The sequence below is a fragment of the Chiroxiphia lanceolata genome, chromosome 20 (assembly GCF_009829145.1).
Source record: "Chiroxiphia lanceolata isolate bChiLan1 chromosome 20, bChiLan1.pri, whole genome shotgun sequence".
Taxonomy (NCBI): Eukaryota; Metazoa; Chordata; class Aves; order Passeriformes; family Pipridae; genus Chiroxiphia; species Chiroxiphia lanceolata.
In genome coordinates this window covers 7,054,353-7,066,785 of record NC_045656.1, presented here as the reverse complement: position 1 = coordinate 7,066,785, position 12,433 = coordinate 7,054,353, and the positions used below count along the sequence as shown (strand labels likewise).

At 61.1% G+C, this 12,433-nt stretch overlaps 4 protein-coding genes and 2 non-coding genes across 9 annotated transcripts; 2 read left to right on the top strand and 4 right to left on the bottom strand.

The window, feature by feature from the left end:
* Positions 1 to 1,309: 1,309 nt before the first annotated feature.
* RPL23A (ribosomal protein L23a) lies at positions 1,310 to 3,672 on the bottom strand. The gene is made up of 5 exons (XM_032707256.1): positions 3,533 to 3,672; positions 2,983 to 3,163; positions 2,514 to 2,690; positions 1,791 to 1,860; positions 1,310 to 1,376 (listed from the first exon to the last, which is right to left on the bottom strand). The coding sequence occupies exons 1-5, from the start codon at positions 3,648 to 3,650 to the stop codon at positions 1,362 to 1,364; spliced, it is 561 nt and encodes a 186-aa protein (XP_032563147.1). The 5' UTR covers positions 3,651 to 3,672; the 3' UTR covers positions 1,310 to 1,361.
* Positions 1,932 to 1,998, bottom strand: LOC116796922. Its single transcript, XR_004360535.1, has one exon. It is a non-coding gene; the product is annotated as a small nucleolar RNA SNORD42 (small nucleolar RNA).
* Positions 2,761 to 2,833, bottom strand: LOC116796923. Its single transcript, XR_004360536.1, has one exon. It is a non-coding gene; the product is annotated as a small nucleolar RNA Z17 (small nucleolar RNA).
* A 244-nt stretch (positions 3,673 to 3,916) lies between the features above and the next one.
* On the top strand, positions 3,917 to 7,004 carry RAB34 (RAB34, member RAS oncogene family). 4 transcript variants are annotated; one of them, XM_032707253.1, is made up of 11 exons: positions 3,917 to 3,983; positions 4,689 to 4,793; positions 4,877 to 4,968; positions 5,358 to 5,423; positions 5,627 to 5,728; positions 5,801 to 5,865; positions 5,940 to 5,991; positions 6,162 to 6,243; positions 6,332 to 6,422; positions 6,510 to 6,617; positions 6,696 to 7,004. In XM_032707253.1, exons 2-11 carry the CDS (start codon positions 4,740 to 4,742, stop codon positions 6,761 to 6,763), a joined length of 780 nt encoding a protein of 259 aa, XP_032563144.1. In that variant the 5' UTR covers positions 3,917 to 3,983; positions 4,689 to 4,739; the 3' UTR covers positions 6,764 to 7,004. The 4 variants fall into 4 exon arrangements, with proteins under 4 accessions (XP_032563144.1, XP_032563142.1, XP_032563140.1 ...); XM_032707251.1 differs by having other exon boundaries at positions 3,930 to 3,983; positions 4,707 to 4,793; XM_032707249.1 differs by having other exon boundaries at positions 3,930 to 3,983; positions 4,707 to 4,793; positions 6,510 to 6,613; positions 6,696 to 7,003.
* Positions 6,966 to 8,429, bottom strand: LOC116796561 (adenine phosphoribosyltransferase-like). The gene is made up of 6 exons (XM_032707255.1): positions 8,393 to 8,429; positions 8,088 to 8,237; positions 7,833 to 7,926; positions 7,604 to 7,750; positions 7,434 to 7,529; positions 6,966 to 7,334 (listed from the first exon to the last, which is right to left on the bottom strand). Exons 2-6 carry the CDS (start codon positions 8,208 to 8,210, stop codon positions 7,207 to 7,209), a joined length of 588 nt encoding a protein of 195 aa, XP_032563146.1. The 5' UTR covers positions 8,211 to 8,237; positions 8,393 to 8,429; the 3' UTR covers positions 6,966 to 7,206.
* Positions 8,430 to 9,427: 998 nt separating this feature from the next.
* Positions 9,428 to 11,413, top strand: PROCA1 (protein interacting with cyclin A1). The gene is made up of 3 exons (XM_032707248.1): positions 9,428 to 9,699; positions 10,493 to 10,760; positions 10,837 to 11,413. Exons 1-3 carry the CDS (start codon positions 9,528 to 9,530, stop codon positions 11,357 to 11,359), a joined length of 963 nt encoding a protein of 320 aa, XP_032563139.1. The 5' UTR covers positions 9,428 to 9,527; the 3' UTR covers positions 11,360 to 11,413.
* The last annotated feature ends 1,020 nt before the right edge of the window (positions 11,414 to 12,433 follow it).

Genomic DNA, 12,433 nt, shown 5'->3' with positions numbered 1-12,433 from the left:
AGTAGGGACCCCCACTGTTTCCTGGCTTCCAACAGGAGCATCTCCCAGCACTGCAGTGCTGTCCAGGCTGGGGCAGCTGTGGATCAGGCCAGCAGCCAGCCAGGAGCAAAAGGCAAGTGACGTGCCAGGGCAGCAGCCACTGGGCTGAGTTGAGGCAAGGTCAGGGCTAAATGCAAGTCATGCTGATGTGGAACCCCTGCCAGCCTCCTGCTGCTGCACATCCTGGCTCTCCATACCCACTCCCCACCCAGCAGTGACACCAAGCGTTGCTACAAGAGGGGCACCTCTCCCCTTGCATCTTTCTTGGGGTGACTACACATAAAGAGGTGGCCTGGGGCTCAAGGGATCCTGTTGCTGCCCATCCACAGCATCCACTCCCCTTTTCCATCCACCACCATCCCTCACACTGCAAACCACCGCCGCGGGAATCCAACACTCTCCACAAGAGGCCAGAAGGAACTCTGTGTCCCACTGCTCAAGAGCTCAATTAGCCCCAATCAATATTTGGTCATAGCTTTCATCATCTGTCTCAGTCAAGTCTAACTATGTACTTAAGCTCAAGTACTCCTAAAGGCTTTTCCGTAACTCCCCTGTTCCCTGCTCACCCAGTGCTCCACGTCCTCCTGACTCCAAGCACTCTAAAAGCCGGTTCCACCTACAAACTTAAAGCCAAACACTGCAGAGGCAGCAACAGCAGCATTTGGAAACAGCCCAGAGGATGGTGAACCCTGTGAGGAACAGCATCAGGGAAACTCACACGCTGCAGCACACGGAGCAGGGATTGTGCCAGAAAAAAACACAAAGCCTCTGCTGCTGGATTAGTTGTGAGGGTTTCAAGTGAACCTGCAGCATAAGCAGAGAGCTGATACACTCGTAAAATGGTGTCAGAGGTCACTTGTGCCAGATCTGAGCCACTGACAGGTTTTTGCTGTGGTCACCGCCTACCTCCCATGGTCTGCTCCACAAGGAAGTGACGCAGGACACCAAAAGCACTGATTACAAACACATCCTAATTACACTGTGCAAGGAAATCCTGGAGAACACCAGAGGTCTTGGGGTAAATATAGAGATATTTGAGATTTAGGGGAGGTTTCACCTCATGTTCACCCACAGCAGAGATGAGTGATCTTGGAGACCCCCTGAGCAGGACAGCGCTGCCCCCTGCAAGATCCTCTCGTGGAGCAGTTGGCTCTGCCCACCCACTGCCAGGAACAGAGGGAGGAACCCCCTTCACCAAAACGAAGCCCCAAAGTTTGCTGAATGCTCTCTTTCACACTGGTTATGCTGTCACAAAACACAAGAGCCCTCTGTGGTGTAAGAAGGTTTATTATCATGTCTGTACAGTCCTCGGCAGATGCAGTTTAGATGATTCCAATCTGGAAAGAAGCAAAGGATGTTAAAACAGATGTTATGGTGGCAAAAAGGCAGAGCCTCCACCTCAGACATTTTTGCCACAGCTGGATCTCCCCAGGATGCCTGTCCTCCAAGGACAACTTCTTCCTCCCAGATCTGCCCAAAAGCCTTACACATCTGCTTTGTACGTTTATTCCAGAGTGATCCTCGTACATTCTCCTACTCCAATTTGTACCACCACTGCCTCCTGCTACCTTGAGGACTGAACTGACATGGAATGTGGCTGTGCTCCCGAACACTCAGATCCTGGCTACAGGGACACAGAAGTGCCACCACGCTTGAAGCACAAGTACCTCACATGCACAGCAGGAAGAACAATCAGCGAGGGAGACACAAGACAACCAACAGGGAGTAGTAAAGCTTCAAAGATGTCTCACCTTGTTGGCCACATCCAGTGCATCATAATCCGGAGCCAGTCGGACATAAGCCTTCTTCTCTCCGTCAGGCCTAGAGAGGAACACGAGGCATCAGAACAGAGCCAACTCCTCTCACCTGCTCTGCTTTCCCACTGTTCCCATGTGCATCAGTGGTTCCTTTGGAAACATCACTGTTACTCAGTAGAATTGAAGTTTACATCATTTGCACAGGACTCCCTGGGTGCTGGAAGAGACCCCTGACAAAGCTGACCCTCTGGTCTGCCAACACCTCCCACTTCCACCAAGCTGTGCTCCCTCACAACTTGCATGTCTCAGAACTTTTAACACTGAAATCACAGAATTATTTAGGTTGGAAAAGACCTCTGAGATCATCAAGTCTAACCTTAGACCAATCACCAACTTATCAACTAGACTATGGCACTAAGTCATTTCTTAAACACCTCCAGGGATGGCAATTCCACCACCTCCCTGGGCAGCCCATTCCAATGTTTAAAAACCCTTTCTGTGAAGAAATTCCTCCTGATGTCCCACCTGAATATCCTCTGGCAGAGATGGAAGCCATTTCCTCTTGTCCTGGAGAGGCCATTGCTACACAGCTTTGTCCCTCTCCTCCTGAGAGTTCCCTCAGCTGCTGAAACTCACACACTCCCACTTTCAGCTGAAAAATGCTTCTTTTGAAGCACCTCACACCCACCAGTGACATGTTTTTATCCCACTTCTCACCTAATCAATGTGTTGACCTTGGCCACATCAATATCATACAACTTCTTCACAGCCTGTTTGATCTGGTGCTTGTTTGCCTTGACATCGACAATGAAAACCAGGGTGTTGTTATCCTCGATCTTCTTCATGGCCGATTCTGTGGTCAGAGGGAACTTGATAATGGCGTAATGGTCCAACCTGCAGGAGAGACCCTGTGCTTAGCAGAGGGATGGCAGGTGCTTCTCTGCACTTTGGGGGCTTTTTCTGGGGTGCATCAGTCGCCAAAAAAGTTATAATCACAAACTCTCAGGCTTTGGTCGCTTGAAATCATCACCTGCACCCCAAACATCCCTCCAGTGCTCTGCCACCAACATGTGGCTGAGCACACTGACAAAGTGTGACCAGGTGACAGGGAGGTCCCCATACCAGCCCACCCCCGGGGCTGCTCCCAAACCCCGCAGCAGGGCAGAGCCCAACCACCCACACGTACTTGTTCCTCCGTGGGGCGCTCTTCCGGGGGTACTTGGGCTGCCTCCGCAGCCGCAGGGTCTTGGGCCTGCGGAAGGTGGGCGACGTGCGGATCTTCTTCTTCTTGTGGCTGTGGACCCCCTTGAGAACGGCCTTCTTGGCCTTCAGCGCCTTTGCCTTCGCCTCTGTCTTCGGAGGCACAGCTATGGAGATATCTCAGTGAGCCGGGCACGGCTTCCCTTCGTCAATGAGCAGGACCTCACCCAACCAAAATGAACCACAAAACGCCCAGTGGCGTTAGTATTTCCCCCCTCCCCCCCAGAACAAACCAATTCCCGAGAAGAAAGAGGCATTTAGTCCTTCCCTCACCAAGATGGGGACACCCCCCTCAGAGAACCGGGCAGGCCTATCCCGCCACCTCCACGTGCCCGCACCCAGCACTGCACCGCAACCCTGTCTCACCCGCCCCGCCCCGCTCAGCCTGCCTCCCTCCGTATACACCCGCACCCCGTGGGGTCCCTCACACCGTCCCGCACCCCCCCACACACGGACCGTTCGCCCCGCGCCCTCACCCTCCTTCTTCGCCTTGGGCGCCATCTTGGCCGGGCGGAAGCCGAAAGGGGCCTCCCGCGCCGCGCCGCACGGGCTTATAGCGCAAAATCTCGCGAGAGCAAGACTGACCCCACCCATTACACCATTGCACCAACTCTCGCGACAAACTTCAAAGCATGCTGGGAATAATAGTACTTACATATGATACATCTGCGCATGCGTCTCGCTGTGGGGCATCACGGGAGTTGTAGTCCGGTGCACCACCCGCCGTCGTGGCGGGGTGTACCGGAATGAACCCCGGGGTGGCGGGGGGTTACTGGTGTCCCACCGCGCGGGTGGCAGCGCAATGGCCCAGCCCCGGAGGAACCGGCGTCCTGGTCCCTCCCACGAAGGGGGGCGTGGGAGGGGCCAGGACGCCGGTTCCTCCGGGGCTGGGCGTGCAGCGCCGGGCACCGCTATCGGATTTGGGAGGTTCGCGGTAACGGGGACGCCCCGCTTTATCCCCTCCGCCGTGGGGACACAGACGAGACGGGGAGGGCTTGGTCTTGCGCTGGGATGTGGCGGTGGGACGGTGGTGGCTGTGCAGGGGCGACACGGGATGGGAGGGGACAGGAGACGCGGAGATGGGAATGGGGGGGGGCGGCACGGAGACGGCCAGGCTGCGGGAGGTGGGACACGGGGACAGCGGTGAGCCTGGGATGGCACTGTGGGGATGTGAGGGTGGCTGGGACACGGGGATAGGTGCAGTGTGGGGTCAGTGGTACGCGGGTATGTAGGGGTGTAGGGATAGTGGGACATGGGAACAGCTATATGCCGGGATGTGGGATAGCCACAGCTCAGGGCAGGAGCACAGTGATACCCTGGGATGGCACACTTGGGATGGGGGGTTGGTTGGTTGGGACACGGAGACAGCGGAGACACGCGGGACAGCTGCGCCCAGGGTGTAGGGACAACCACAGACAGGGGGCTCGAGGTGACTGGGTCTGGGGGACAGCCATCCTTGGGGATGCAGGGAGAGTCAGGACATGAGGATTACCACATCCTGGGAAAGTGGGAGACTATTGGGATAAGGGGACAACCCTGCTTGGGGACACGGACAACGCTATTCTGGAATGCTGTGCACGGGGACAGCCGTGACACGGGGACGTCGCCACTCCCTTCTCTCTCTGTCCCCAGGCCTCACAGTGATCCTTGCCACCCACCCCACCTCGGAGACCCCACGGGACGATGAACGTGCTGGCTCCGGTCCGCAGGGACCGGGTCATCGCCGACCTGCCCTCGGTGAGCGGAGGGGACGCAACGGCCCAGGGGCGGCCTCGCCGAGCCCCGTGGTCACATCGGTGCCCCCCTTTATCCCCCCACAGTGTTTTCGGAAGGAGGCCGCCCTGCAAACCCGCCCCGCCTTCCACCCCACAGTGGCCAGCGCCTGCCAGGAGCAGCGGACGGGCACTGTGGGGTGAGTCCGGGGTGGTTTGGGGTACCCACCGCGGGGCTGGGAGGGAGTGGGGACGAGGGACCCCACGGTCCTGCCCGCCACGGGTGGGGGTCCCCGGCGTGGGCGCCGCGTGGCTGCCGGCGCTGCCCGTGTGCCGAGCCCTGCGTCACGATCCTGGAATGCGGCGCGGGGGGAACACGGGGGGAAGACGGGGTGGGGGAACTCGGGAGTCCGGACTCGACTGTGGCAGGAGAGCCGGGATGCAGGGAGCTGCGGACACGGGGGGGCTGTGGGGTGATGTCTCCCCACCCCATGAGCCCCTCTACCCCCAGTGATCAGTCAGCGGGACGCGGGGGGGGGGAGCTCTCCCCCCCACCCTGCTGAGCCGTGCGTCCCCCTCCTCGCTGCAGGTTCAAGATCTCCAAGATCATCGTGGTGGGCGACCTGTCGGTGGGGAAGACGTGCCTGATCAACCGGTAACAGGACCCCTGGAGAGGGGAGGGAGGAGGGGGGAAAGGGGAAGCGACTCCCCTCCCCCAAAGGGCGGCAGCGCCTTGGGCTGAGTCCAGCTCTGTCCAGACTCTGGTGCTGAGCATCCCCAAGATGGGGGGGCACTGAGGCCCCAGGGGTTGGAGTGGGGGGGCTGGGGGCTGCTGACCCGTCCTCACTCCCACCCCAGCTTTTGCAAGGACACATTCGACAAGAACTACAAGGCGACCATCGGGGTGGATTTCGAGATGGAGCGGTTTGAGGTGCTGGGGGTGCCCTTCAGCCTTCAGCTGTGAGTAGGCACTGGCCCAGCCCCCTCCCCACACACCCCTGTGGGCCCCTCTCACCTCCCACACTCCCCCAGGTGGGACACGGCCGGCCAGGAGCGCTTCAAGTGCATCGCCTCCACTTACTACAGGGGAGCACAAGGTGAGGTGCCCACCCTGTCTGACCTCTCTGTCGCACTGTCCCTGTCCCCATCTCACCCCTCCTTCCCACCCCAGCCATTGTGATCGTCTTCGATGTCAATGATGTGGCGTCCCTGGAGCACACACGGTAGGTGACACATGGCCAAAGGGCCCAGATGGGACTGAGAATGAGCATGAGGGGGCTCTGAGGCTGGATAGAGAGGGAAGACCTGGGCAGGGGCCACAGGACTGCTGGAAACACTGTACTGTGGTGTGCCAGCAAGCTTGGCCACTGGCTGGTGACAGTGGCCCCCACAGGCAGTGGTTGGCTGACGCTCTGAAGGAGAACGACCCCTCCAACGTGATCCTCTTCTTGGTGGGCTCCAAGAAGGATCTGAGTGTGAGTGTGTCCCCCTCCCCGTGGGCAAACTGCACCCTGGCTCAGCAGGGCTGTCCCTGTCACCCACTCCCCCCGGCTCTGTTGTCAGACACCAGCACAGTACAGCCTGATGGAGAAGGACGCTCTCAAGGTGGCCCAGGAGATGCAGGCGGAGTACTGGGCTGTCTCCTCGCTCACTGGTGGGTTCCAGGACGAGTGAGGGGAATGCAGATCCCGGCGTCCAGCCGGGTGAGGGGGCACTCAGGGGGTCTCATCCTGCGGGGCAGGGGAGAACGTGCGGGATTTCTTCTTCCGTGTGGCGGCCCTGACCTTCGAGAGCAGCGTGCTGGCCGAGCTGGAGCGCAGCCACACCCGCAGGATCGGCGACACCGTGCGTGAGTACCCCCGGCTGGCCCCACGTGGGTGCCTCCCCTTATCCCCTACACACCCACCCTCCTTTCTCTGTCCTGCAGGGATCAGCAGCAATGAGAGCGACCTGTACCTGTCGACACCCCGCAAAAAACCCAAGTGCTGCCAGTGAGGGGGCACCCCCTGCGCCCGCCATGCTCACACCTATGGACCAAAGAGGGGCAACCCTGGCCGGCCCCGAGGAGCCGTCCCTGCCACTTCCCAGCCCCCCTGGCCCCTTGCCTGCCCAGGCATCCCCCTGGCCAGGGTGGGCAGGAGCACCCATGCGGCTCCTGTAGCTATGCAAACCCAGGTACTGCTCACAGGGGGAGATGCCCTTTTGTCTTAATAAAACGTTTTTTATGCTTTTTAAGAAAAATGTGGGGCAGAGGGCTGGGGCTGCAACCCCCAGACTCATGGGCAGGTGGGAGGACAGAGGCAGGGAGGATGGATGGCTGCCACCGAGGAGGAGTTCCATCTCCAGTGGATGTCTGGGGCATCCTGCCCTGCAGAGCCAGCAGCCCTGCACTCCTCAGGGGGGTGCAGGGGACACATGAGGTGCCAGCCCCCTGTCAGTCAGTCCCAGCCAAACTGGTGGTGGTCGAAGCGGGGCTGCAGGTGGGGGGGGACACAGTGGGAGCACTTGTAGCGCTCCCGGATCCACCGCCCGCCCTCACTGTCCTCGATGCAGATGGCAGCGACACCTGCGGGGACAGGGAGGGGCTCAGCACCAGGGTGTGAGGATGGTGGTCCCACTGCACCAAAAGGTGCACCCAATGGTGCCCTGGTGCCCCCAGTCCTACCTGCCACGACCCCCCCCAGCCGCTCCACCAGCCCGATGGCCGCTTGCATGGTGCCCCCAGTTTCAACCCACTGGTCCACAAGAAGGATGCGCAGACCTGGAGGGGGCAGAGGCTGTGGATAAGTGCCCAGTGCCCACACTGGCAGCCCCCCCCAGAATGGGAGCACTCACCTGGCGAGATGGCATCAGTGCGGACCTCCATCACCTTCTCCCGGCCCGAGTAGTCGGTGTAGGGCTGTGCCACTGTCTGCACGCAGAGGTGCCCGGCTTTGCGGATGGCCAGGAAGCCTTTCTGCAGCACGGCCGCAGCGGAAGCACCTGGGGGTGGGCACGGCACCATCAGGCCCCACGTGGACAGGGCATGGGGGGGAACCCTGCGCTCACTCGTGTCCCCACTCACCCAGGATGAAGCCCATGGCATCGATGCCAGCCACCATGTCGATGGGATCTCCCTGGAAGGGCTGCAGCAGGTCGGCCACACAGTCCTGCAAGCCCTGGGGGGAGATCAGAGGTGCTGGGTGCCCACAGCCCACCACGGGCACCTGCAGCCCTGGCGCCGGTGCTCGTGGGCAGGGCTGGGTGCCACGGCAGCCCTGCAGAGGTGCAGCCCACCCCGGCACCCCCACGGGGGCCACCCGCCCCGGGCACTGGGTACTTGCGGGTGGCAGTAGAGCCGTGAGGGGTCCAGCCAGGCGTAGTTGGGACCCTTGACGTTGGGGGCCATGAGCGCCAGGTACCAGCCCTTCTCCCGGGCAGCAGGGACGTGACACAGGTCCATGTGTGGGGACTGCTGGCGCTGCGAGTACTGAGCATGTAATGGGGGTGAGACTCCCCACCTGCAGCCCCCGCAGGGCTCCCCGTGGCGTGGTGTCCCCCACCCTCCCCACCCACACCCACACCCACACCCACACCCACACGTGGGCACCCTGAGGGCCCAGTGTGCCTTTTTCAGCTCCGTACCTGGGTGCTGGTGGCGAAGCTGAGCCGAGTGGGACCGTCACAGACAGCGACAGCTGAGCAGGGGCAGCCCCTGCCCTGCAGCACTGGGCCCCCGCCAGCGCCCTTGGCCAGCTGGGCCCTGGGCTGCTGCCAGGCAGGAGCCCTTCCCATGGGCTGGGGATGTGTCCCAGCCAGGCAGTGTTGTGGTTGGGAGCACCAGGGTTGGCTGTTTGCACCCCACAGGAGTGTCCCCAGCACCGGCCGCCTGTGCCAGCGGTGACAGGGCATGGTGTGGGTGGCACAGTGCTCGAGGTACCCCGTGGGTGCAAGGGTCAGCGAGCCAGGGTGATGCTCAGGGTGCTGCCCGTGCACTCCCCTGCACTCCCGAGGGATCTCAGTCAGCTCAGGGACTTTCTGAGACCACCATTTTGGGGTGTCCAGGCACGGTCCTCCCTGGCTGAACGCTGGCTCCCGCTGCATCCCAGCTTGCCAGGGCTGTGTCTGGATTGTCAATGGGCTCCAAGGCCGGGAGCTGGCCAAGAGGGACAGACCTGGCAGCGTGCTGGGAATGCCGGTGCCTTGTGGGCTGCCAGCCCGGCTGGGCGTGAGGCACTGGGCTGTCCTGTGAAAGGAACAGTGGGATGGGATGCAGGGCCGCAAGGAACATCCATGGGATGGGATGTGGGGATGCCATAAGCATTCATGGGATGGGATGTGGAGAGCATCTGCAGGATCGGGCATGGGGACGTGGAGAGCATCTATGGGCTGGGATACAGGGCTGCAGGAAGCATCCGTGGAATGGGACTTAGGGATGCAGGGAGAGCATCGTTCTCCTGTCGGGGCCGCTCCGGGGCCGGGGGCTGTGCAGGGGCGGGTGCGTCACGGGGCGGGGGTTTGGGGACGGCTCGTTACCGGCCCCAGCACATCACCCCACCGGCTGCCACAGCAACGGGGCCGGTCCCACCGGGAGGGGTGAGCCCTTCCCCGCGGGCTGCCGGCGCGGGACGTGCCGCGGCTCCGGGAGCGGCTCCAGCACCGCGGCTCTGCGGGACCCTCCGCACGGTGCCGGGCCGTGCCAAGCCGTGCTGGGCCGCCCCGCGTGGGCGGGCTGCGCGACTCTATAAGGCGGCCCCACGGCAGTGAACGGCGCGGTGCCATGTGCGCCCCGGGGCTGCTCTGCCGCCTCCGCCTCCTCCTTCTCCTCCTCCCGCTGGCAGTCGCCCCCGGAGCGGCCCCGCCGGGACGGCCCCGCGCCCGCCGCGGGCTCACCTACCCCGGGACACTGTGGTGTGGCGCGGGCAGCAACGCGGATACCTACGAAGAGCTGGGTAAGGGCAGCGGGGCAGCTGCTACCCGTATCTTCCCATCCCATCCCTACCACCCCATCCCATCCCATCCCTCCCAGCTCTTCCTATTCCACTCCATTCCATCCACTCCCTTTCTTTCCTTCCCATCCTATCTTTTCCCATCCCATCCCATCTCTTCCCATTCCATTCCCATCCCATTCCCAGTTCCCAGTGCAGTGCTGGGTAAGTCCCCACCAATCCTGATCCAGTTGCATCCCAGTGCTGATCTACTCCAGTTCCCACCCCCGTGCTAGTTCAATCCCTGTCTGCCCCAGTTCAGTCCCCAGCCAAGCACCAGTCCAGTCCCAGTTTCTCTCTGCCTAGTCCCTCTCACAAGACTAATCCATCTTTGTGCTTGTCTAGTCTTGATCCACTCTTTGTCTCCAGCCTCATCTGTGGTCTATCCCACTCCCATTCTGGTCCCCATCCCAGTGCTGGTGCACTCCCAGTTGCTATCCTGATCCCAGCCTAGACCATCTCCTGGTCCTGATCCAATCCCAGTCCCCTTCCTGACCCCAGCCTAGTCCTAGTCTCATCCCCACTGTGATGCTGGTGCAGCTCCAGTCCCCATCCCAGTGCTAGCCTTGTCCACACCCAAGCACCAGTCCAGTCGCAGTCCCTACCCCTCCCACTACGATTCCAAGCCCAGCTCAGTCCAACCTAACCCCGCTCCCAATCCCAGCGCAGCTCAGCCCCACTCCAGCCCTGATCCCAACCCTATCTAGCCCCAGCCCACGCGTGCAGGACCCTCAGCTCTGCCTGCACCTCCCTGCAGGGGAGCACCGGGACACAGACCGGTGCTGCCGGGACCATGACCACTGCCAGCACGTCATCCACCCCTTCACTGCGCGCTACGGGTACCGCAACCTGCGCTGGCACACCATCAGCCACTGCGACTGCGACCGCAGGCTGAAGGAGTGCCTGCGGCGGGTGAACGACACGGCCTCCCGGGCGGTGGGCCAGGCCTTCTTCAACGTCATCCAGGTGCCCTGCTTTGAGTTCACCTACAGGGAGGAGTGTGTGGAGCCCTACCTCTACGTCTGGTGAGTGCCTCCCACTACTGTCCCCCCGCCTGGCCCCACTGGAGGTCACCTCACCTGGTGCCTCCTCTCTCTGCAGGTGCAAGGCGTACAACACGGTGGCCGTCGCGGTGCCCAGGGAGCCGGTGCTGTACGAGTTTGGTGGGGAGCTCATCGACCGGGCAGCGAGGCCCAGGGGGGTCCCTCTGAGCCCCCCTTGGAACCGTGTGGGTGGAGGAACCCTCCCTGTGGACCATCACACTGAGACAGCCCTCAAGTCAGCCAAGAAAGAGAGGAAGGGGAAGAAGAAAGAAAAGAAAAAGAAAGGAAAAGGTCTGAAAAAGAAAGGCCCTTCTGAGAAGGGGGCACAGAGCCGTCCTGCACCTGCTACCCCCGCTGATCCCTCTGCGGGCCAGGACCCCTGGGCTCTGTTGCCATCCTGGGAGGAAGCATCCAACACCATCCTGAATGATGCCCCAGTGCAGAAGGGCTTGGGCAGGGAGCCAACACCAGCCACTCCATCCCCGGTCCCTACTGCCAGTGGGAAGGGGAAGAGGAAAGAGAGGAACAGAAAGAAGAGGCTGAAAAGCAAAGCTGAGTCCAAGCCCACACGAGAGTCCTGAGCCCCCCTTGTCCCATGCGGGTCTTGGCTGTGAAATAAAGTTACATCTGCTCGAGCAGATGGTGCTGCCTCAGCCCTGTCTGTGGGGGAAAGGATGGCACTGGGGGTGGCATCCAGGGGGAATCCCGGGGCTGATCCCACAGGAGGGAAACACCCGGAGCTGGGTGGGTATTGAGGGGTTTGAGCTGTTCCTCACAGCTCCCACCATTGTCCTGGGCAGTTGGGACATGAGTCACTGCTCTGGCTGGGACACAGCTCCCAGACCCACACTGGCACAGGGTTAAGCCCCAATTTTAGCTACCCTGCTATAAAGGGTTAAATTCCAGCTCCCTAGGCATGTTTTTCTCTGGAATTTCTCTGAATTGCACCACCCCAGCTCTCTCATCTTCTTAACCTGCTGCCCTTCCAGTGCTCCCACACCAGCACCGACTTCTTTTCTGCAGCCCCCAGCAATGGCTGATCTGGGAGGAACAGGGCCTTGGCCCTCCCTGAAGGCTCCTCAAACGCCTACAAAAGCTCCTTAGCCTGGGACAATAGAAGCTTTTCCAGCCCTAGGACAAAGGCAGATACTGCCTGGGAAGAGCTGGGGCAGGGAATGCTGCCTGTGCCTCTGCCTCGTGGATGGGGATTGTGCCTGGGCTCCTCTAGTGAGGAATCTGAGGGCCCAAGGACCCAAGGGCATTGCCTCCATTCCTCCAAAGTGCTTCCCAAGGAGGAGCATGGCTCAGCCCAGAGTCCTGGTGAGGTGGCAGAAAGATCCTCCCGCACTAGCATCAAATATCAGGACCAGAAAAAGCTGGAATTACAGGAGCTGAGCCCTGTCTCCTGTTTTGCCTCAGGAGATCAGACAGCACAGGGGTCAGAGAGCAGAGCTGCCTCATGCAAACCCTGCTGCTCCTGGAGGAGTGAACGGAGCAATCCCAAATCCCTGACCAAATCCCTGACCTAAGCGGATCACAGGAGCCCAGGGGGGAATACCAAGGTTGTAGGGAGGCATCACTCTCTGTCCAGTGCTGCTAATGGGAGCAAAGCCCCTGTGGCAGCCACAGCATCACAGCAGGAAGCACAGATCTGT